The sequence below is a fragment of the Cyphellophora attinorum genome (genome assembly GCF_001299255.1).
Source record: "Cyphellophora attinorum strain CBS 131958 chromosome Unknown Contig5, whole genome shotgun sequence".
NCBI classification, from domain to species: Eukaryota; Fungi; Ascomycota; class Eurotiomycetes; order Chaetothyriales; family Cyphellophoraceae; genus Cyphellophora; species Cyphellophora attinorum.
The window spans coordinates 1,161,496-1,183,614 of record NW_017253233.1 but is presented as its reverse complement, the minus strand read 5'-3'; the positions used below and the strand labels follow the sequence as shown (position 1 = coordinate 1,183,614).

General features: G+C 54.1%; 10 protein-coding genes across 10 annotated transcripts; 2 read left to right on the top strand and 8 right to left on the bottom strand.

Annotated features, from left to right (window-relative positions):
• Positions 1-842: 842 nt before the first annotated feature.
• On the bottom strand, positions 843-3,416 carry AB675_7119 (uncharacterized protein; the record flags this gene model as incomplete). Its single annotated transcript, XM_018147463.1, has 1 exon — positions 843-3,416. The coding sequence occupies one exon, from the start codon at positions 3,414-3,416 to the stop codon at positions 843-845; it is 2,574 nt and encodes an 857-aa protein (XP_018003622.1).
• Positions 3,417-4,059: 643 nt separating this feature from the next.
• AB675_7118 (uncharacterized protein) lies at positions 4,060-4,776 on the bottom strand (the record flags this gene model as incomplete). The annotated part of the gene is made up of 1 exon (XM_018147462.1): positions 4,060-4,776. One exon carries the CDS (start codon positions 4,774-4,776, stop codon positions 4,060-4,062), a length of 717 nt encoding a protein of 238 aa, XP_018003302.1.
• A 752-nt stretch (positions 4,777-5,528) lies between these two features.
• AB675_7117 (uncharacterized protein) lies at positions 5,529-6,308 on the bottom strand (the record flags this gene model as incomplete). The annotated part of the gene is made up of 1 exon (XM_018147461.1): positions 5,529-6,308. One exon carries the CDS (start codon positions 6,306-6,308, stop codon positions 5,529-5,531), a length of 780 nt encoding a protein of 259 aa, XP_018003304.1.
• Positions 6,309-6,650: 342 nt separating this feature from the next.
• AB675_7116 (Cut9-interacting protein scn1) lies at positions 6,651-7,811 on the bottom strand (the record flags this gene model as incomplete). Its single annotated transcript, XM_018147460.1, has 1 exon — positions 6,651-7,811. One exon carries the CDS (start codon positions 7,809-7,811, stop codon positions 6,651-6,653), a length of 1,161 nt encoding a protein of 386 aa, XP_018003233.1.
• A 641-nt stretch (positions 7,812-8,452) lies between these two features.
• Positions 8,453-10,960, bottom strand: AB675_7115 (Sterol regulatory element-binding protein 1; the record flags this gene model as incomplete). Its single annotated transcript, XM_018147459.1, has 1 exon — positions 8,453-10,960. The coding sequence occupies one exon, from the start codon at positions 10,958-10,960 to the stop codon at positions 8,453-8,455; it is 2,508 nt and encodes an 835-aa protein (XP_018003432.1).
• Positions 10,961-12,344: 1,384 nt separating this feature from the next.
• On the bottom strand, positions 12,345-13,250 carry AB675_7114 (Protein RTA1; the record flags this gene model as incomplete). The annotated part of the gene is made up of 1 exon (XM_018147458.1): positions 12,345-13,250. One exon carries the CDS (start codon positions 13,248-13,250, stop codon positions 12,345-12,347), a length of 906 nt encoding a protein of 301 aa, XP_018003361.1.
• Positions 13,251-14,381: 1,131 nt separating this feature from the next.
• On the bottom strand, positions 14,382-15,886 carry AB675_7113 (uncharacterized protein; the record flags this gene model as incomplete). The annotated part of the gene is made up of 3 exons (XM_018147457.1): positions 14,382-14,532; positions 14,588-15,395; positions 15,823-15,886. 3 exons carry the CDS (start codon positions 15,884-15,886, stop codon positions 14,382-14,384), a joined length of 1,023 nt encoding a protein of 340 aa, XP_018003551.1.
• Positions 15,887-17,220: 1,334 nt separating this feature from the next.
• On the bottom strand, positions 17,221-17,898 carry AB675_7112 (uncharacterized protein; the record flags this gene model as incomplete). The annotated part of the gene is made up of 1 exon (XM_018147456.1): positions 17,221-17,898. One exon carries the CDS (start codon positions 17,896-17,898, stop codon positions 17,221-17,223), a length of 678 nt encoding a protein of 225 aa, XP_018003491.1.
• Positions 17,899-18,702: 804 nt separating this feature from the next.
• AB675_7111 (uncharacterized protein) lies at positions 18,703-19,964 on the top strand (the record flags this gene model as incomplete). Its single annotated transcript, XM_018147455.1, has 3 exons — positions 18,703-18,757; positions 18,805-18,815; positions 18,864-19,964. The coding sequence occupies 3 exons, from the start codon at positions 18,703-18,705 to the stop codon at positions 19,962-19,964; spliced, it is 1,167 nt and encodes a 388-aa protein (XP_018003625.1).
• Positions 19,965-20,406: 442 nt separating this feature from the next.
• AB675_7110 (Mannan polymerase complex subunit mnn9) lies at positions 20,407-21,555 on the top strand (the record flags this gene model as incomplete). Its single annotated transcript, XM_018147454.1, has 1 exon — positions 20,407-21,555. One exon carries the CDS (start codon positions 20,407-20,409, stop codon positions 21,553-21,555), a length of 1,149 nt encoding a protein of 382 aa, XP_018003307.1.
• Between the last annotated feature and the right edge of the window lie 564 nt (positions 21,556-22,119).

The following is a 22,119-nucleotide window of genomic DNA, read 5'->3' as shown; positions in this document are numbered from 1 at the left end:
AATCGCCATTGCATATGCCCAGCACACATCAAACCAATTGCATGGAAAGCTCGAATGCTAGGTAGGCTAGGTAGGGAGGGATCCTTCGGGTTTCTAGTGTTGTACACGTTCTGGATGTTACACTAAGCCGCCAGAGCCAGCCCCTCTTCGTAAGACCCTGGACGCTGGGACCTGCACCGAATCACGGGGACCTTTCAAGCATCATGTTCAATTTGTTATTGCGTGGAGACTTTCAGTGACCTTTCACTCTTCTAGTATCCGCCTTAAGTACAGCGTAAGTTGACGCACCATCGGTGACATTCGCGGACTGCTGGACGCCTTCATTTTGCCTTCGGCACGGACTCGGCCTCCCGCCAGTCGCCAAACTCCCACCTATTACTGTTCTGGGACTAAACACCTAAGTCTTCCCTCCGGCTCAGTTCTCCTTCAATCTCTCCCCGTGACACCCCTCATGGTGCAGCCGCCGAGACAATCGTCCCTCCGACTGGTTGTCGCACAGTGCTCGTGTCTCGTAAGACTACGATTGCCTGGACCCTACCCACATGCGTCCCTCGGGCGCGTATAGATGGGTTCAGCGCAATACGACAGCTATTCCTGCCTGAATCCGCGTGTCCATCTCGATGCTGGAAATGCAAAACGTCAATTGGCCAGTTTAATCTAGGGACGGGCAATGAGCCGGCATGCTGACCAGAGACTCCATCAATAGAATCCCATTGTTGTACGGATGCCCTATGAAATGGCTCCCACCTTCTGACACTCGAAGCGGTGGTTAAGAGAGCCTTGCAGCTCTCGAGCACTCGAACATACCACCTGTCTCCATCCGCCTGAGAGTACGTCGAGATCTACCGCCGCGCGGGCGGATAGAACGCACGCCAAGGGCCGTCCCTGCCAATACGATCGAGCTCCATCAAAGCCATCGGCTGTTGTGCATACTGCTGTAAAGGAGGATCCTGTCCCTGGCCCGGCTGTTCGGAGTCCGCGCGCCGATCTAGATGACGTCGGTATGGAGGGAGATGCGACTCGCCATCGGCTGTTTGAGGTGGTCTTGCAGGTGCCATCTGAGGTGGATGAGGTGGTGCCAACAGAGAGCCCATCGGGCCACGTGGTGCTGGCAGGACCGATGTTGTTTGAGATGCTACTGCGAAAGGACTTGCGGGTGTACCCGGCGCTTCAGACTCACTGTCGGCTGTTAGGGACGATCCTTGAGGTACCGCCTGAGGTGATCGAGGCAGTGCTGACATAGGCCCTGTCGAGCGATGTGGTACCGGCCGAACCGACGTTGTTTGAGGTGCTGCGGAAAGAGCAGGAGCGGGTGCACTAAGCGCTCTGGGCTCCGCGTTGACTACTGAGGCTGGTCTTTCAAACGCCGGCTGAGGTGGTCGAGGTGGTGCTAACACATACCCTGTCGGTTGATTTGGTGCTGGCAGAACCAAGGTCGATGGGCCTGCCGCTGAGAGAGGCGGAGCAGGTATAGTAGGCACTCTGAAAGACACTGGTGTGATAGTCGGCGCCCAGGAGGTTGCTGGATTGGTGGTGGTTGATCCACGATCTGGCGCTGGAGGTCGTGGTGCTCCGGAAGACATCGGTCCGGCAGAAAGCGCTGCAGGAAGTGAATGGTGGACGGGTGGAGCTGGCGCATCTGAATCGGGTGCTCGTATGGAAGGCGCTGGGACTGTCGAGTCTGGTGGGGACGGCGCTCGGAGTGATGGTGCTGGAATTGAGGGTGCTGGGACTGAGCGCGCTCTGAGTGAGAAACCTGCGTCAGAGGACTGTGGAACCGTTGACTCAGTGAGTACTCGTGTAGCGGCAGCAGGCACGCTCTGACGTGGTGGTGTGGCCGTGTTCACAGTCGTCGCAGTTCCGCTCTGCATCGTCTCGGCCTTTTTCTTCTTTGCAACTGGGTTTTCACTCGACTTCTCTTCGCCTGCAGCTTTCCTCTTTTTCGACTCATTCTGGCCCGCAGCTGATGGCACCGTGGACTTACTCTCTGGACGTTTGCGTTGAGCGCCAGACGATTCTGTGCCCTCGACCTCACCAAAAGTCTTCGGACGAGGCTGGTCCTTGGGTATCTTCGATGGACTTCTTCCCTGCTCCTTGCTGATCTGGTCTCTAGAGTCCTTCGTCTGCCGATCTTCACGACTAGGATGCGAGCCGGAAGAGCTAATGATTTGTCGGATCTCGTCCTCGGCCCTCGAGGGGAGATCCCGACGTCGCACTCTGTTCGGATCTGGTATCGTGGATCCTGAGAACACCGTCTCTGGGGTATCAGACTTGTTTGGTGATGGCGTTCTTGCGTTGCCATTCAGGCGAGAGATCAGAAAGTTGGTGTATGGTGTTGCTGTAAGTTTCGGCTTCTTGGGATTCGGTCCTCCGCTTTTGTCGACATGCTCTCTCTGAGTCGCAATAGTCGAAGCTGCAGCTGGCTCGTCGAGGTCCATTGCGTTGCCATCAACACCATTGTCATCGCCGCGACGACTTCCGCCGTTGTCAGATCGATCGCGCTTCCTCTTTTGCGACCGGCGAGGCTCTTGCTGCTGATTGTCAGATGCCACTGGTGTGGGCGATGGCGCAAGCAATGGTAGAGGGTCCTTCAACCAGCCATCGTCGGTCGGCGCGTTCTTCTCGAAGCACACACCACCCAAAACGATCTTGTCGCTTGGCCGGTAGCATTTGAGCAAAGTCTTCAGATCCTTGGACCTAACCTCCAGACCTCGTCTCTTGTCGATCTTGAAGTCATCGTACCTCCAAATCTCATCGTCCTCGTTATAGGGGCGCACGCCGATGTTGCGCCAATTCACATATCGCACATGAAGCTTGTTATTCTGTCTGAATATCACCATGTCAACTGGATTTCGGGCGACCTTAGCCATTTGTCGCAGCATAGGCGTGAGCGTGTCGAGGGACCGTACGTTCCGAAAGAACCACGACTGCCTTCCCGCGAGCTCGTCCTCCAGCGTGGCCTTCAGCAGATGGCGGCAGTCCTTCGGCACCTCCGCTATCTCAGCGCCTCTTCGTACTCTTCCAATCGTCTCGACCAGCCATTCAGACCATCGCACCTGCAATTCAACACCCGGCCAGTGCTCGACTTCGTACGACGCATACAGGTTACCCACGTAGAACGCCCCTGACTTCTCCGGCCGCTCTGAACCCGCGACATAGATCTCGTCGTTGACGCGCTCGGCGAGGACATGGGTGTATGCAAAGAAGCGGTCGTCAGAGTAGTGGTGGGGCGAGACCAGGCCGTCAGGAACTGGAAATGGGAGGACAAGGTCGTTGTACATGAAGGTGCCACGAGAGATGTCGCAGTGGTGGTGGTGTCGAGGTGGGGTGGCGAGGTCCTTGAGCAGGGGAAGACGGAGACATTGGGACGCCATGGGAGGCTTTCTGAAGCGGTCGGTCAGTATGAAGACGGGCATGGTCAAGATCGGGCAGGTCGCACTTACTTTGATGATATTTATATCTCGACCAGAGCCGTCGGCGAGACCGCAAGACCGGTACGACAAGCTTTTGGTGCGCCAGGAAGCAAGAAGTTGCAGGCTGCGTCAAATGTTATTCAAGTAGAACAGGGGCACGTTTGCGATTTACTTGAGCCGTCTTTGAGAGTAAAGAAGGTTTGTCCTGAGGGCAAGAGAAAAGATTGTGCAAGCAAGCCTGCAACAAGGTACAAAGCGATCTGAGCAGGTGCGCGAGGCAGAAGTTGTTTGACTTAGGGTGAGTCATACCTGCACGTCACATGAAGGCAAGTCCAGGTGATTGTTGGCGAGGAAGGTGTACTGGTGAGGATGAAGATGCCATTCAGGTGAAGTTGTGAAGCTGCACAGCGTATGTACTGCCCAGGTAATCAGAGCCCAGACATCCAGCTTTTGTAAGAACTATCTTTTGACTGTCGACTGTGATGCGCTCCACGGCATTCTGTTGTCTGTACTCGATGTGGATGGAGGGACATCCCAATTTGCCTTGTCGCCTTGTGGATGCCTGATCTCCCGAAGCGTCGACGTCCCTGGAAACGCTCTCGACAAGGCTCCTGAATCTGATTCCAACCAGCTCAATCTGCCCATCCTACTCATACCTCACCCGCCACACCTCCTCCTTCCACTCCAGCTCCGCCCTCCACTCCGCCGTCCACTGCTTCATCTCCCTAAACAATACTTCTTCCCGCGCTCTCACCTTCTCCATCTCCTCGACAGCGCCCACACAACACCGATCCACATACTCCACCAACTTCTCAAACGCGTCCCCAAACCTCGTCTGCCCCTCCGGAACCGGCCGTATATCAAAACAGCCAATGAATTCAGCCAATCTCGGATTGATGGACCTATCAATCTTGAACCGCTTACACCGCTCCGCCCAGCGGAGGTACGCCTGGTCCATGATCCATAGATAGTCGTGTTCTTCGATTCGCGGGTATGGGTCCTCGACGGCGATGATGGAGGGTAGGAGGACGGTGAGGTGTTCGGAGATTTCGTTTTTGGTGCCTCTGCGGTAGTACACCTGAGGGTGGTTGAGCCAGGCTGGGTCGATTATCTCGAGAGGGTAGTCGTGGTATTTTTCTTGGGGATCGCCGTGCTCAAGGACCACCACCCGGCCCTCTCTCGTGGCTGTTCTGATCAGAGCCCGAATGGGGTTGATGAACGTCTCTGGAGAACTGGGAGAGACTGTGGAGCGCGAGTCCCTCCGTGGCTGTGGGCTTTCTGCTGGTAGTGGATCGTCGACCTCGATGCTCTCGACGATGTCTTCGTTGATTGCGTTGTCCTCCATTGTCCAGGATGAGTCCATGGCCGGACAGGAAGCGGAAGCGCGCGGTGAGATGCGAGAAAGTTACTGTTCTGCTTCCTGTTCGAGAGTGTCGTCGTCGTCGTAGTCGGCACAAGGATGCAGACACAGAGAGCGTGACCATCGCCATATCTTTATATAGGCAGTCATGCTTGGTAGACTTCAGCAAAGAGAGGCACTAATGGTGTTCCAGCATAGTGAAGAGCATTCCAAATGTTGTTAGGAACGTTACTGCTGCCTCTCAAGCAGTGACGTGCATTCTGGCGTTATTGACTTGCCTTGATCTGTCAGGCAGAATCGTAGAGACCCCATTTCCCATACGGCTAGGACTTAGCATCTATTGATGCCACTTGTGAGGGCCGGCATTGATAGACATGAAGTGTATTATGGGTCGTCAAGAAGCACATTGATGTATAATGCTGAATGTTGAATAGTCATAATCAATAATAATTCAAGGTGTTTGCTGTCGAAGCGGCAAGATTGTTGCAATGTTGTCCTTCCAGAGGTGGCTCGTTTGCTGGTCATAGCCTGCTTGTCCTTCAATGCTACTACAATGGACTTCCAAGAAGATGGTGACCCTGTCGACGTGATTCTCTCATTCCAAAGTCGCCCCAGTATCCAAGATAATCACCAAGCAAACCCATCCATGCCGTTCTCGAGACCGTCACGCAGCATCCATGTTCGCGAAGAAGGCAACAGCAAGTGCTCTCAAGAGGCAAGATCGCACATAGACCAATTCATCATCAACGCCCTGATCAATCACTCTCCCTCAAAGGTCCAGTCCAGTTGCCCTGATGGAATGCCGGTGGCTTCCCAGCTTTCTCCCGATACACTCTCTCCAATTCCATTCTCTCCTCGCACAACTCCGCGGTGAACAGCACGACCTCCTGGAAGACGCGCTCTGTCACATATCGACACTTCGCCCATCCCTTCTTCATGTTCCGGAAAACTTCATCATGCTTCTCCAACCACTGCACGACAGTCCGATACAGAGTTCGTCGATTGTTCGAACTGGCCGTCTCATCCTTGATCTCGTCCATGTACACTGCGCGTGAGCCCTCCACATCGTTGGTCGCCTTAAAGAGCTTCTCCCATCGGTATCGAGTGAGACGATACTTATATCTATCGACACGAGCTTGCAAGATCGCTGCGTACGACTTGTTCTTCTGTCTGCCGTCCACTGCGAGGATGTATGCGAGAAGCGTGTACTGATACGCCATCTCAGCATTGACTTTGGCCTCCAAGATACGAGTTGCGGTGGAGTCGTCTTCGTGGGTAGCGTCAGTGGCAGCATACAATTTTGTTCGGTCGGAGAGCGTTGGACCCTCGAGGTGTCGGTATTTGGGCTCGAGGCTCGTTGTTGCTTGAATGCGCTCCCAAGGATTCGTCCAGCCTGCGGTGGTGAACATAGATGCCTTCTCTGCTACTGAAGGCCACAGAGGTCCTAGCGGTCCGTGGCTGCTGGATGCGGTCGTTGCGACTTCATCCTCTGAAGGTCGACCAGAGTGCCAAACCACACGATCCTCGTCGTCCATGCTGGTCTGCTTCCTGTTCCGACTTGACGACTTGCAAGTCGTGATGGATGGTGCAGGAATCGTAGTGTTAAGGCTTTCCGGCTTGCTCTCGAGATCTGAATCTCTCGCGACCGAAGACAACGCATATAGCATCGCAGCATTCCTTGCAAACGATCTCGTTTGCTACTCCCAGCCTGGAGACAACGCTTGCCCTTCACTCTCGAAAGCGTGCAGACGCAAACGAAACAAGGCGGCGCAGTGCCCATGGCTCGCAACAGTCGGAGGCTGGCAATCCATTCACCTTCAGACTTGGTGCTCATCGGGGTAAGCAAACGCAATAGGCGGTGAGGTCCAGCCAGCTAATCATCCAAAAACGAACTTCTCCCAGTTTTGCTTCAGCTGCCTAGCACCCTCCTCGAGCCCCCATCCACGAATCTCGCAGATCTTCACCACGATCTCTTTCAGCAGCTGATCCATTCGGTCGCCAGCGCAGTGCAGGTCACTCTCCACCAGTATTCTCTCAGCAGGAACAGCTCTGATCACCGTCTCTGCCTTCGCTGCTGCTGGTGTTGAGAAGTTGATGCAAATCGAAAATGAGAAGTACACGTCGGCCGGTACGGTGTTTCCGAGGTACTGCTTCAGAGCCTCCGGAGGACCGGAGTAAGAGTGCATACAGATGCGCGGTGGATATGGAAGCGGCTTTTCGGCATCGTCGACCTCCATCACATCACTCTTCGCCTCGGTGTTGCTATTGCTTTGGCGTCTCTTCCGCTGTCGTTTCGACAGTCGTTCATGACCCTCCCATAGCTCAGACAGCAAGTCGAAGACAACCCCGTGCGTCTGCACACTGTGAACGGAGACCGGCCTCCGATACTTGCCAGCGAGCTGAAGTTGTGCCTTCAGTATCGCTTTCTGATGCTCAAGGTTCACCCGATATGGTGTGAGCGGCCTGCCCTCGCGCGAGCCCGGTGTATGCTCTTGGACAGTACTCTTAGTCTTCTCGAGCACTTCGTCAGGATTGAGAAATTCTCCTTTGGGCAGTCGAAACGCGCGATCGAGCCCAATCTCACCTACAAGCGCAAAAGGGAATTGCTCTAATCTCTGAGCGGTCGCCTGCAGATAGTGGCTGAGCGAAAGTGGCTTGGGGATGCTTCGAAGAAATTCATCATCGCCGTCCGGCTGTGGAATCAGGACAGATTTGTAGTGACTGATAATGTCGATTTGGTCGTGGGGCTGAGCGCCCCTGTCATCGACCATCTGGTGCGAAAACCACGGGTGCCAACCGAAAGCCGGCACTACACCTCGATAGTTTTCGCTGTCGTACTGGACCTTGTCTTCTAGCAAGTACTTCTTCGCCGAGTCCACGACCAATGGCTGATCTTCTCGTCGCGTGGCCATGACTGTCAGAACACGTGCGTGCATCTTAGCAATATCCTGGACAGAGGCCATGATGTCGGTCGGGTGGCAATGTGCATCGAAGACCCCAACATCCCACATTGCTTTCTCATCTTCGTTCAACTCCATGCTGTGTGGGAACTGGCCGCTTCCGCGCCAGAGAGGGTGAGAAATGGCCAGCTTGAGGTAGAGCCTATCGAGCTGTGTTGTAAAGCGACAGAGGCCGGGTCATGCACATGACTTCGACTGGCATCCTTGATTACGGCACACAACTCGCACCTAGCAAGACGCCGGGAGCTGCATGTTCATGAGCAGGGGAACATTCAGAGGCAGGGTCGAGGTAAACCTACCTTACATCTGTCATGACGAAAAGAAAGCGCTTTCGCGGTCCACTGAGTGCCTGAGTGCTTGGCAAGCGGTGCACGAGGCCTTTGCACACACAACGGCGGAAAAACGCAAGACACTGTGAGACCTATGGAGTGGACGAAGAGATTGCTCAAAGGTTTAGGAAATTATTGGAAAGTACCTTAGCACGTGTGCGCATATCATATCTATGTATGTATGATGGATGAGCGCTGCTCGATCCGAGTCCTAGGCGCCACAGCCTCCACCTGGAAATGCCTCAAAAGAGTGCTCAAAAAGGCACATCAATCGCAGAGCAAGTGCTCTTATGCCAATATTGTAATTTACAAATGACTCCGTTTGAACATCACACAAGGCCGATTCGCCCTATGCTTCACTCATAGTCTCATATCCAGTGTCGTTGCTCATCATCGACTGTCTTCTCTCTGCTGAGCCAGCATCACCGGGCTCATTGAACAGCTATGTGTGGTAGATTCTGCTTGCAATGATATTGAGCTCGCCTCAATGTCCACAGGTAGCCTGGCCAGAACATGCTTGACAGCAGCATCAGTCAGCAGTGTCGTGTGCGTGCTGTTCTGGATGAACTGTTGGGCAAAAGTGGCGCGCGCCTTCTCTGGATCTTGCTCTCCATCGAGAATGATGAGGGCTTTGGCGCAGTGAAGGACATTGTCGACATCAGGTCGAGCTGACGCCGGTGTCGACGAGTCGATGAAGAAAGGTCCGCGATGTCCCGGACTTGTTGGTGAATGGGTCCCGGAGCTGTGAGTCGATACAATCTCAGCCGCCCTGAGGTGGAAGGCACCTCTGTTTGCAGCGCCGAAGAGTGCCTGCCCGGCAAGCGCGCGCACTTGAGCTGCCGAGCCAGGAGGTGCGATTCTCAATGCAAGGGACAGGTCTTCTTGTAGGATGTCCAACTCTCCGGGACATTGCATAGAAGTCTCGAAAGCTCTTCTCAAAGCAATGGTGGATCGCCAGGCACTAACCGCGTCCAGTGGAGACCTGATGCCATGATCTTCGACGACAACATCCATGAGACGATCTTCAGATTGCTCGTACGTGGGTCGATCGTACATGAGGTTATAAGCTCTCTGAACGACGATGTCTGTCATGACCTCATCGCACTCCATCGCAAGCAAGGCCGCCAAGTTGCTTGGAAGCCGATCAGCATCGCGAGGGCTGGCTTGCTCTTGCAGACGGCGAGCTATCTGCCATTCCCGGTTGGCAACATATCGCCCGAGAGCATTCCACATTCGGAAGGTGAAGCTTGACTTCGCGCCAACGTTCCAGAGAAGCAGCCGACAGTGAAGAGCTTTCTGCATCATGCGGACTGGTGTCTGTGGTAACGTGCCTGAGCCAAAGCTTGTCAGAACAACTCTTGATCTGCTCACTTCTGTGTCACCGCCGGCCAACTGCGCGTCGATAGCGATGTCCCACGCTTTTATGCGAGCAGCATCGTCCTCCATGGGCCCAGCGAACACCTTGAGGCCGAAAACATACTTGATGGTGTAATTGAGCCATGCAGTCGTAACAGCAACCCATTCAGAGAAGAAGCTGTGATGAGGCAGCCGGAGGACTTGCATGCTCGTACTCCATGCTGTACGTCGGACCTCGATAGGTGACGCCGGACCAGGAGCTTGATCCGCGCAGACTGCCTCATGCTCGACATCATCTTTGGGTGGTGGCTTGGAGTTGAACAAGTATGCAAACATGAGGAAAGCCACAATTGTCAAAGCCACGAATCCTTTCACAAGTGGCAATACACCACCTGCACGACAGAATTCGGCGAAGGCAGACAGGTAGATCCGCGGCGAGGAAAGGAATTCCCAGCCGTCGAGAAGTTCAAGCGGAATGCCAAAGAGCCCCTTTTGGCCAGACTCGGAGGCCTGCTCACTTTCCGAGAAGCCCTCCATGACCATCAGGCCAGCCAGAGAGCCTAGCATCACACGAGTCGGCCATTTGCCCTTGAGCATGGACCTCCGCGCGCCTGTGTGATAGACGTGCCCGTAGTGCTCCTGTGACGAGTTTTCGCGCATTCGGCGCCAGGAGTCAGGAATAGGGATTAAACCCTGCACAGGTGCAGATGGCTTGGTTTCCTCTTCTTCCGGGGTGGCATCATCGCCGGATGTCTCCGCCACGACTCCACCTTCGATGACTGAGTCGCTAGTGAACGCTGTCGTTCGCTGAGAATCATGGCCGCCTTGCGCTATGACTTTGTCGAGCGTTTCCAATCGCTCTTTCAGCGATCGGTTCTCATCCTCGAGACGCTTAGTGCGGAATTCAAGGTGTCGGATGTACTCCACTGCCTTGGTGAGGATAGAGGCTTTGTTGAGCTTGTTGCTTGGAGTAAGTCCGTCGAGGTCTTCATCATCGCTCTCGCCTGCTGAGGCATCTTTGCTGCCTCTGGCCTTCTTCGTGCTCCGTAAGCTGGGTACGCTGTCTCGCAATTCTGCAATTTTCTCATTTAGATTGGCTCGATAACGCTTCTCGATTATGTTGTGTGGCCTCTTCTTGGCAACCGGAGGTGGTGCCTCCCGCTGTCGTACGATGCCAGTGTTGTCATTTGGGGATAGTTTGCGTTTCAGCGGCCGCGCGGCGATAAGTACTGGGTCATCGCGTAAGGTTTCGCCGCTTAGCCTCAGATCTGTGCTCGACCGCGTTTCGGGCGAACTTGAGCTCTGACTGGGTGTGGGCAGGTCGTGTATGAGAGGGGCGGTGAGTGACTGCGCTGTATATGGGTTGTTGTAGGTGAAGTTGAATTCGTTCTGGGTCGCCGATAGGGGTGAGATAGGTAGTATAGGTGCTTGAGTGTACTTCACGTCCAGCAGAGACGTGTCATTAGGGTCTGCCGCATTCTTGAGGTCGAAGAAGGCATCGAAGTCTTCTCCAGGGCGACTCATGGCGTCAGGGGGCGGCATAGCGATTTCGAGAGGAGCGTGGTGGCGTGAGTGGGAGAGCGGTGGCCATATATAGGATGTTCCGGATCTGACTGCGATCTGCTGTTGAAGCTACGCATGTACAGAGGAAGGGGAAGGAATAAGCCGCTGCTGTGAACGTGCAAAATGAGGGTCGGTTCGTCAAGCTGGTAGGAGCGGTGTACTGTGGTAGGCTAGAGCGGTTGTGATGGTGAGCGTGGGGTGGACTTTGCAGGTTCATCATCGGTGTTGAATTACCCGTGGGCTCAGCCACACTTTACGCCAATCTCAATCCGATATCAGCACTGTCAATCCTGAAAATCTTTGAGCCTATTCTCCAATCGACTTTTCCTGCCAAAATGTCCGCCTGTTTGAACTCGCGTCGCTTGTGCATGGCCAGAGCTCTGTTCCTGCAGGGCAGAGTAAGCGAGGAAGCTCAGCCTTCGGGAGCAACACGGCTTCCATGCATTCGGATTTGAGCAGAAGCGTCACAGGACGCGGGACTGCATCATCTCATCCTCGTACTTGGACGCCTTGCAGCAGAATACACTTCAGAATACGCAGAGTTGTCAGAAAAGGCATAGGAAACGAATCATGTGCTCCGTTGTGGCAAAGATGCTGTAGTGTTGACTCCAGTTAAGCTATTCTTGCATCGCGATGCGGCACTTCTGGAAGGACAGTATGATCAGGAATCTGGAGTATTTTATTGATGAGTTCTCCGCGTGCTTCCGTACACCACGTTCTCGGGAGAACAGTACGCAAGAATACCTGGAAAGGAATGGTGAACGATGTGCTAAGTACCATTTGACATGGAGGCCGCTTGGTGGTGACGCTCTTACAAGCCAGACGGGGCCATTGATGTGATAACAACCAGCACGATCGGGAATCCGAACCTTAATGTCGCGACCTTCCCGAGCCCTATCTCTCATATTTGAATGAGGGATAAATAGCTGCTGTCACGCCCGCAAGCGAAAGGCGGAAGTCGAAGCGTGATGATACTCTGCTATGCGCACTGACGAGGCAGCAAGTCCTCCACTGCGTGCGACGGCGGATTGCCCTTACTGTTGCTAATCGCCCGACATCTCGATGAGCTCAGCAAATGTCACTCAGTCATGGATCTCCTCGCCGATAACGAGGGGAGCATGTCCTAGGAGAATAGACCTCCTGACCCGCTGTTGCGTTCACGGAGGCAGTCCAAGTTCATTGATGACCCGACCTCTTCGAGGAGAGCTGACGTGGTCACAGACTGACATCATGCACAATCTGCCCGGCTACTGCATTCTCCCTAAATACCAGACATAGCTAAAGTACATTCCAATCAAGAAGCAGCCCGCCATCGGAAAGCGACCTACATACGAGCCATCGCGTGTAGTCCTAACTGTTCCGATCACTTCAACAACCGCATCCACTTCTTCCTCCGGTCACTCATCTCCACCTTGAAGTCCTTCGGGAACCAGATCACATACACAATCTGCAGAAGCAGCATCAGGCTGCCATCCAAAGAGTAGGTCGGCCACTCTCTGCTCAGCAGATACCCTTCCGGCCCCTGCACATACTCAACCAGCCTGAACACACTCCTCACCCCAATCAAGGCACTACAGATATACAACATCCACAACCCGGTCCTCCATGGCGGCAGCTCCGACGGCATCGACTGCCCTTCCATGCTTCCATCACCCATCGCCTGGCCGTCATTGACCAACTCCACCTCCATCCTCTCCTCAGCCCTCACCCACCTCCCCATCCGCCTATGCCACACCACCGCAACCAACACAAAAAACCCCACCGTCGCAACCTGTATTCCCAACCCGGCAATCACAATCCACTGTCCCGCCCTCGCCACCGCCTTTGTATCACTCCCCGTCAACCCAGCCCCATTCCCCTGCACATTCAACGTCGCGAAATCCGCCAGCACAAACACCCGTGTGATCCACCTCGGCCGCACCAAACTCAACCTCTCCCCTCCCGAACTCCTTATAATCCTGCTCAAGCACATATACACGCTCGCAGCATACAACACGGGCGCGAGGATGATCAAGCAGGACTGCATGATGTACGGCGGGATGGTATCGGTGGAGAAGTGCGCCCAGATGCGGGCGGCGTAGCCGAGGACCTGCATGAGGCCGCCGATAGCGAGGATGTGGTTGAAGTGGGTCTTGGTGCGGATCGTGAGGGTCAGGTGGATGGTGGTGACGATGAGGAAGGCGGCGAGGAAGGCCGCGGCCAGAGGGATGGAGGGGAGGTATTTCCAGAGGAAGTATTCTGTGCCGGTGATGGGCTTGAGTTTGGCCATGGTGGATCTTGGGTAGGAGGTTGGTGGTGTGCTGTTCAAATTGTGGGTAGGACTGCTCTGTCCGCTAGCCAGAAGGGAACGCTGTGCTTCTGTGCTTCGGTCTCTGTCTGTGATGCAGCACTGCTACAAGACGCTCATAGATCGGCGTCGATGCCTGGGCAGGAGAAGTTGGCCGCATGCCACCGAGCACTTAGATTTATATATCATTCTTTCCAGGATCGTGCCTTGCGAACTCGCAATTCCACATCTATTCTGACTCCATCGGAGTCCGTCCTTCTCGCGCAGCATTGAACTGCGCCAACAGCAGCGAAATTACTTGCCAGTCGCTTCGAATCTTTACCTGGACAGCGACTGTGCCAAGGACCCAGCATCCAACCTGAATCAAATCGGGCCTCGCTTTGCGAAGGGCTTTGATGGAAGCGGTTTAGCTTACGCGTATAGAATTGTTCTCCGCTAGTCATGGTCTGAGTTCTGCTGTACAACTTCTTGTTTCTTGTGAACTACTGTCTCTGGTGGAGGGCGTGCAAATCTCGCAGGTCTGTACCATAGCAGGCAGCAGCGTTTGTGATGCTGAGGCGGGCACCGGCGGAGCGACCACAGCAGACTGGGCAATGGCGTTTCTGACATGCAGATAGTGGCAGCGACTACTCTGAAGCCCAGGTCATCATATTTCGAGATTCATGTCACAGCTATTGTGGCGATTGGATGAATCAGCTTAGAAGCTCGGGTCATGGCTGTCTAGAGGGTGTAGTTTCTGCTCTGTTTCCTGCGTAATTCGTATTTTGGTTTCGACCGTGATTCGTGCTCTGTTTCTATTGCTCTGCAGGAAATCGGAGTAGAAGGTATTCAGAGAAGCAGGAAATCGAGAGGAATCATTCCATTTTCATTTCCAGTAGCCTAAAAGCTACCATAACTATCATACTGATCCCAGCGCCCTCCCGGACGCGACTTTTGCAGCAAACTTGCTGCCTATTGATCCCAAGAAAACGCCCACACCGAGCAGATTGGCTCAAGGTATGCTATGCATATGCATGCTGTGGTGGTATTTTGTGACAAAAGAAAAAAGTGAAAGCAAAATCGCGAAAAAGCGAAACGAATGTCCTGGCTCAATCTTCCTCCGTTTCCTCCACATCAATTCCCGCCTCTCTTCCCGCTACTCTCCCCGCCAGAAGACTTGTCGCTGCGCGTGCTGACAGCACCGGGAGAGCCAGCGGGAGAGGGCTTGCCGCCGCGCTTGACAGCGAAGTAGTCGGTTGGCTCTTCCAGCTCCAAAGCCAGAGGCCTGACGGGCCCACGAGGACTGTGGAGGGGCTCGAGGCGCGGCGAGCCTGGTTCACCGGTCGCCATGGGAGCGTTGTGGGCGGTGGTGGTGGCGGGCGGAGCTGTCGAGGTGCTTCCGGAACGGAGGCACAGGAGAAGCGGGTTGGCGTCCTGGCGCGTTGACGACGATTGCTGGGCTTGGAGTGCCGGCAGCGGACGGCGTGGCGGCGGCAGCGTGGCGGTTGTACTGTGTAGGGTAGTACTTGCCCATTGGCAGGCTCATCTGCATGTTTCGGGAGGTCTGGCGGACATGTGTCTTTCGCTTTGTTTGTGGCGGAGCGAAAGCACGAGGATGTTGGGCAGACAGCGGCGAGGTGGGGATGTATGTTTCCGACATATTGAACATGAGAGTGCTGTCTGCCTTGGTGAAAGGGGAGCTTCCGAAGGACAAATCGCGGTTGATCGGACGAGGAGTAGGAGGAGGAGGACTCTCGGTGAAGATGTTGCGGATCTTCAGATGGTTGTCTGGACGGCCGGTAGTTGGGGTGCAGATTGGTGCAGTTCTAGGGAATCGCTCTGGGTCGAACACAGGATTGTTGCGTGGACAGGCCTGACGACCAGTAGGAATCGGAATTGGCTGCGCAGTAGCTGTTGTCTCGACGGTAGGTGATGGTGGTAGTGGTGTATGCTGAGCGCGTCGAAGAGAGTCTCGAGCGTGGAATAGTTCAGAGACGTGCTGATCGCGACGGCTGGGAAAGAGAGCGTCTTCAAGTTCTAATTCCTCTCGAGTGCGCTTGGACGCGAATAGAGGGGGGCGACCTTCTTGTTGGTCAGCCGGACCGAAACTGGAGTCTCTCAAGTCGCTACTGCGGCGAGCGATGCGATCTACGCCAACGTCAGAATTGAATTGGTTTGAGCTGGCTGATGGAGGCAAAGATCAACGATTCGCCCAGTGAAAATGGGCGGTTCAAGCGGATAAGCTCAGGCAAAAGCCGTGCCCCGTGCGCCAACCACGAGTTATGAATAGCCCGGACTCAGATGAACGCCTGTATAATTTCGCTCTTGAAACTGCGGGACATAAAACCACATGGAAAGGTGGAAGAAGTCCCTGCGTTTCAGACGATTCATCTCAGGGTTTATCCCGAGTCCCAAGCCACTACACTGCAGGGAACATGGGAGAGGCACAACGTCTGGTAGAGATGCCTCTCTGTTCTATGGATCTTCCAAGCACAACTTATATTGTGCGCAGCATCGAACGGTCTCGAAAAAGACGCGTGCGAGAACGCAAGGAGGAAGGCAGGCTCGGGCTTACCTCGTTCCATGTCTTCTTCCGCCATCTTCTTCGCTACATCATTTCTCCACTGCTCGATGTCCATGGCGATGATGTCTTTGGCTGATTTAGGCTCGACAGGCTAAGCGGAAGTGGCTTGACTCGTCACCTGAAGATATCCACTGAGGTGCCTATTGGTGCTGCACAAAAGTCATGGAGCCTCAACTGCCAGAAGCACAATGACTGTGGTGGCTAATGGCAACGTGAATGTAAATGAATGGCAAGACAAGTTTTATGCAAACGATCACTGGCAGCAGAAGGACTGGTCAATGTCGATGAACTGCATCTATCTCAAACCTCAGCACTTTGTTTTGGTCATTTGTTTGTGTGCAGTCCTCTGCCGAGCCTGTAGGTCCAGCCTGTCACCGCGGTGAACAGAGGCAGGCTCATACTATCCCAGGTGGGGCAGCAGTAAACGTTGATGGTTAACGCCGAGGCCTCCAGAGACTGCAATTTGCAGTACAGCAGTAGTGCGGTTGGCATCATGGGTGCCTGCAATGAGGTTAGACTGACGACGCGATCCCAGCCGTTGCCAGATCGTTTTCGATGTACGGATCGCTCGGTGAGAGAATGCATTTACGCCACAACTCGAATGCCTGCGTGGCAGTGTAGAAGTCGGTACGTACTGACGACATTGGATAAGGTACAAACTCTCGTACACGAGGCCTGCGGCTCTCCGATCTGACCCGTCCAGTCGGAACTGGAGCTGCCTGCTATATGCTTTCACAGAAAGCAAGTCATCAAGACGTGATTGCGATTCAAACCACGGCGATAGCCGTGATAATCGAAATTTCTCAGATGGTCACGAGGCAAGCAGAACTTGCCAGCAGCATTTTGGGGCAGATATCTCCAGCCGAATATCTCAGTACACCACAATCACCAACCGCAGTAGTATGCGCATTCGTGTACCTGAACGGCGAATTTGGTTGGCTGGCTGTAACAGTCTACTACGCAGTCCCTACATGCAGTAGGCCTTTCACCAGCGAGTCGACCGTAGCAGGATATTCCCTAAGCCTGCAATAGCGCTGCATTAGTAGGTCATGCCCGCCGAGCCTGCAAGTTCACCCCGCAAAACTCTCATCTTTTCGTATCTCGACCTTCATTCTCCTCGGCCGAAGAGCCGTCGGATCCGCGGAGCAGTCCTCACCATGCCCTCACCATGCCCTCACAATGCCCTCACAATGCCCTCACAATGCCCTCACAATGCCCTACATACCATGTACCTTGCCACTTGAGAAGCGCGGGAGCCCATACTGTGTTCGAGACAGCAGCTTTGACGTGTTTTGACCAACAATTGTGGCTGCGCTCAACTGTGCTCTCTGACGAGCTCCCGGTGATTTTCAATGCAGTGCCTGCATTGACCTCTGCCAGCTTGTTCACTCATGTTCTCGACTTCAACTCACGGAGCATCTTGAGGTCGTCCTCAACATCCTCTCCCATCACTTTATCAATTTTGGTCAATGGATGAAGCGTAAGTTCCTTGAGGCCCGCCGTGAGCATGTCTCTGATCCAAGGGATACTGAAGTGGCACCACACCGCCCTTTCAGGCCTCATGTACTCGTGCTTGAGATCCTTGCGATCCACGGTACCGAGAACGATGTCCAGCATTTTGGGCCACTTCCATTCCTTCGGAATCAAGGATGCATCAACCGAGTATGCAAGCGGAGTTCCACATCGTGAGCAGAACCACCGGAAGCGACCTGGTGAGGAGTTATACACCGAAAGGTAGGTCTGTTCAAGGCTTTGGTTGTTTGGATCGAACAACTTAAATGAGTCCACCCATTCCCGCTGCTCTGCGCCAGATCGAGGTAGCGATGATGCTTGGACGGTCGATGATTCGGCGACCAAGAAGCCCGGGAGTATGCTTCCAGTTGCGGCACGGCAATCATTGCACTGGCAGGCGAGTACGGTCGGGAGTCGGAGATCGTCGCGCTCCTTGCCGGGCGTGCAGTAGCAGTTTAGAGCTCTGTCTTCGAATGCAGGTACGGAAATCTCGTAGCGGACGGCTTGGCAGTTGCAGCCTCCGCTGATGCTGAACGGAAGCTTTGGCAATGGCATGACGTTGATGAGGTACCCGTGGACAGGAAGGGATGATGCGTTACGTAGATGAGTCTCGGGTAGTCGTTGAGGTAGTATGGGCTTGCAACCTTATCGACACGTTTCTTCGTAGTCAGTGGAGGGCCTGAAGGCGCTCAGCGTACACTACCTCCAGACTCACCATGTTCGACGCAGACCAGACGAGGTCTCACATGTCTCAATGCCGAAGTCGTTCCAATGTCCTTCCTGGGAAGTTGAGTCTGCAGGGAAGTCTTTGGCTATTCCAGTTGTCATGATGAACTCTGCGTCAGACTAGCGTACTAGATTTGCGAATGGCGACGAGACGCGTACTGGCTTGCAGGTGTCTTGTCATCGAGGCTCATCTTGCGTCTACATCTTGTGGTTCATTTGCAGTACAGAAGCCAAACTCCGAGTCGATGCAGAACATTCGAATTTCGCCTGGCTTGAGGATTCTAGCTGTTTCAGGCATGCCACCTTCCTGCTTCTGATTTCGGAGCTGTTGCAAAAACGAGGGCACTGATGCCATACACGGCCTTGAATGCGGACAACTTAAATCTTCGTATCGACGTTTATGGTAGATGACGATGACAAAGCTACAACCACGGACGAGGCCAGGCATTGTTGTCGCTCAAGGAGTGGGTACTTCGCACACGACGTCGGAATGAAGGCTGCCTGGCGCCTTGAGTGACCCACTTCATATCTGAAGAGACCTGAGATCAGAGGTAATAGCACCTGATGCAAGGAAGTTGTATTGTGATCAGCCAATGTATCACTGTCGAAACTACCAGATTTGCCATTCAGGACATGTCACGACGGCCGCACAAGAAATCCCGTGCTGGATGTCGGGATTGCAAGCGGAGTAAGTATAGCACTTTCACGTCTGGAAGCGTCCCTGACTGGCGACAGGGCACATCCGAGTAGGTCTCGCAGCCCAGAAAAAGTACAATGGCTCACCCTTACCATAGTGCGATCAACAGCGACCGGCGTGTAGCCACTGCTTTTCGGCGGAGGTCCAGTGTTCCTTCCTCGAAGAAAGTTCGCTTCTCCCGCCCGATCTTCATATCCACGAAATCTCGTCAGGCTCATCTCAACACGTATCGAGGGCTCCATCACCTCGCCATGGCTCCCCACTCGCATCCCCAGATGATGGCGACGATGCGTATAGTGTCAATCTCAACCACCTTGAGCTGTTCCAGAACCTCAGCAACCCGGCCTTTACTGGGCCGATCAACGGCTTGCCGGACAACTTGCCACTAGAGATCTACATGAGCTCTGCAATGAAGACGCCCTACCTCATGCATATGGCTCTAGCCACTTCCGCCCTCCATCTGAGCACCACTTGTGATTCGAACTCACGACCCTTCTACCAAGACCAAGCTGCGGGACTGCAGACAAGAGCTCTTTCGATCTTTAACAAGGCGCATACTGTTCTCACTCCGGCTCCCGACAATGCAGTCGAAATGTTCCTCTTCACTTCCTTGCTAAGTGTGTATCTGCTCTGCGATCCACTCCTCAATCATGGCTCAGATTTTGGCGGCTTCCTTCGGCGCTTCACGGTCGCCCTGGAGATCTGCTCCGGTCTGACTGCCGTTGTAGATCAAACAAAACACCTGCTGGAAAATACTCCGCTCGGGCGGCCGCTGGAAGTGACTCGTCTGATCGTGCAGGAGACCAGTCCAGTAGGATCGGAGTGCGACGCGCTGAACAAGCTGATCGACGACCTAGCTTCAGACACGGCATCATATCGAGCTTGTGCCGAAGCTGCGCTCTACCTACGACGGGTCTTCAACGCTCAATCCGCCATCTCCACGGGACCCAAACCACAGATGATCCAGGCCGTCATTGCATGGCCCCTTGTGTGTTCGCCAGTGTTCAGGCAGATGCTGGTTGAGCAGAAACCTCATGCGCTGGTCATCCTAGCAAACTACGCGGTGCTTCTACATCGCGGCCGCCATGTCTGGTACTACGGACCTGGCGGGAAATGGTTGATCGAGCAGATTGTTGACACGTTAGACGATCGTTGGCAGAGTTGGCTTGAGCTCCCGCGCAGAGCTATTCAGGAGTAGTCATCGCATCGGATCAACAGATCACTTCAGTTCTAGATCACCTCAAGAGGATTGTCACAATATACCGCTGTAACATCGCTAGCAGTTTCCCGTGTAATGAAATTGTCTGATCGAGGGCAGGCAAGGAGGAATCGCATAGATTAGAGTACTTCAGCAGTGCACCGCAAATGGCAAGTGTGGAGCCATAACGGTTCAAAGAAACTTGTGGTCTTCAGACTCACGAAGGAGCAAAGTAACTTCCAACTTCGCGCAGTCCCCTGCTACTACACTCATATCTTCTCTTTACACGCTCATTAGACCGATTCTTTGATCATTGCTCCTTCATCGAGGTAGCTACACCATATCGTCTGCCACAACCGGACTCCGACTGCTGGCCATGTTCAGATCCGTGTGCAGATAGGTTCCTTGTGTAGCCTCAACCTCTTCCACCACACGTCCACCCATGCCCTATTTCGATATGCGGCAGCGGCCGACCAACAATCGGACGTACATTCTCGCTCTCGTCCTCGGCGTCGGCATCCTATACTTTCTCTTCACACTCACCTCCAATTCATACGACCCCTACCAACTTGTCCGCAAACGAAAAGCGGACGCAGCCGCGCAAAATCCTCTTTCACCACCCACATCCGCATTCCGCAAGCTACGAAACAATGACCCCTCTGGCAAGCGACGGCCCCCTCCAGTGGTGCACTATCAGCTTAACAATTTGAGCGCATCCGCCAACCCGCTCGCCCACTCCGAGAAGATCCTCATCCTGACACCCCTCGCCCGCTTCTACCCCGAATACTGGGCCAACCTCGTCCGTCTATCCTACCCACACGAGCACATTTCCCTCGGCTTTATCACGCCCAAGACCAAAGACGGAGATGCCGCCACGGCCGCCCTCAACGATGCCATCAAGGCCACGCAGTCCGGGCCTGAACCACAACGCTTCCAGTCCGTGACCATCCTTCGTCAAGACTTCGAAATGCCCTTGACCTCCCAAGACGAAGCCGAACGACACAAAATGCAGAATCAAAAGCCCCGTCGAGCAGCCATGTCGCAAGCACGCAACTCGCTGCTGTTTACCACGATGGGCCCGTCCACCAGCTGGATCCTCTGGCTCGACAGCGACATCGTTGAAACACCAACCGATTTGATCCAAGACCTCACCTCACACGACAAGGCCATTATCGTCCCGAACTGCTTCCAGCGCTTCACCGAAGAAGACGGCACACCTGGTGTTCGACCCTACGACTATAACTCATGGCAAGACTCCACCACAGCGAAACGCCTCGCTTCAACTATGGGCAAGGACGATATTCTCCTTGAGGGATACCAAGATATGCCTACCTACCGCACCCTGATGGCGATGCTCACCAAGGGCGCAATTCGAGAGCCGGACAACGATCCCCGCTCGATTATGAGTCTGGACGGGGTGGGCGGGACGGCATTGATGGTGAAGGCGGAGGTCCATCGGGATGGAGCGATGTTCCCGCCATTTCCGTTCTATAACCTGATCGAGACGGAAGGGTTTGCGAAGATGGCGAGTCGGTTGGGGTATAAGAGTTGGGGATTGCCGAATTATTTCGTGTACCATTATAACGAGTAAGGGATTGTTGCTCGAGGTGCGAAGGACAGAGCCACGCCGAGCAGCGCATCACGAGCATCATATGTGGGTTGATAGATATTTCGATGGAAAATTAATAATCCACCTCGACGACATTTGGTTCGGGTGGGCTGGCATACAGAAACGGCGTTCCGGCACGGGTGCTGACTTGATTTTCTCTGCGACGAGTACACATGGGATAGCGGGATTTGATCTAGAGATTATCTGCCGTGGCGTTGTTTGGCCAAAAAACGACGAAAGGCGTTCGAAAGGTTCACTTCTTGCTTCTCAGTGCAATTTGCGGTCTATATGGGGCAACTGTGACAGGGACGTATTATGTGCGACTAGAAAGAACCCTGGCGCGAGGCTCAACATTGGCATTGCTCAACGCTGGCACGCAGTCCATGACGGCCCATGTAGGCCCGCGGCACATTCAGGCTCCGTGCTCGAAGAAAACGGGCTTTGCTTGGCCCAAGCCCACCAGAGTTCTTGCCAGAGATTTTGATGACTCTCTCTCAGTAAGCGACCGATCCCACCGCATCATCAACCCCCTCTGTGTTCCTCTTT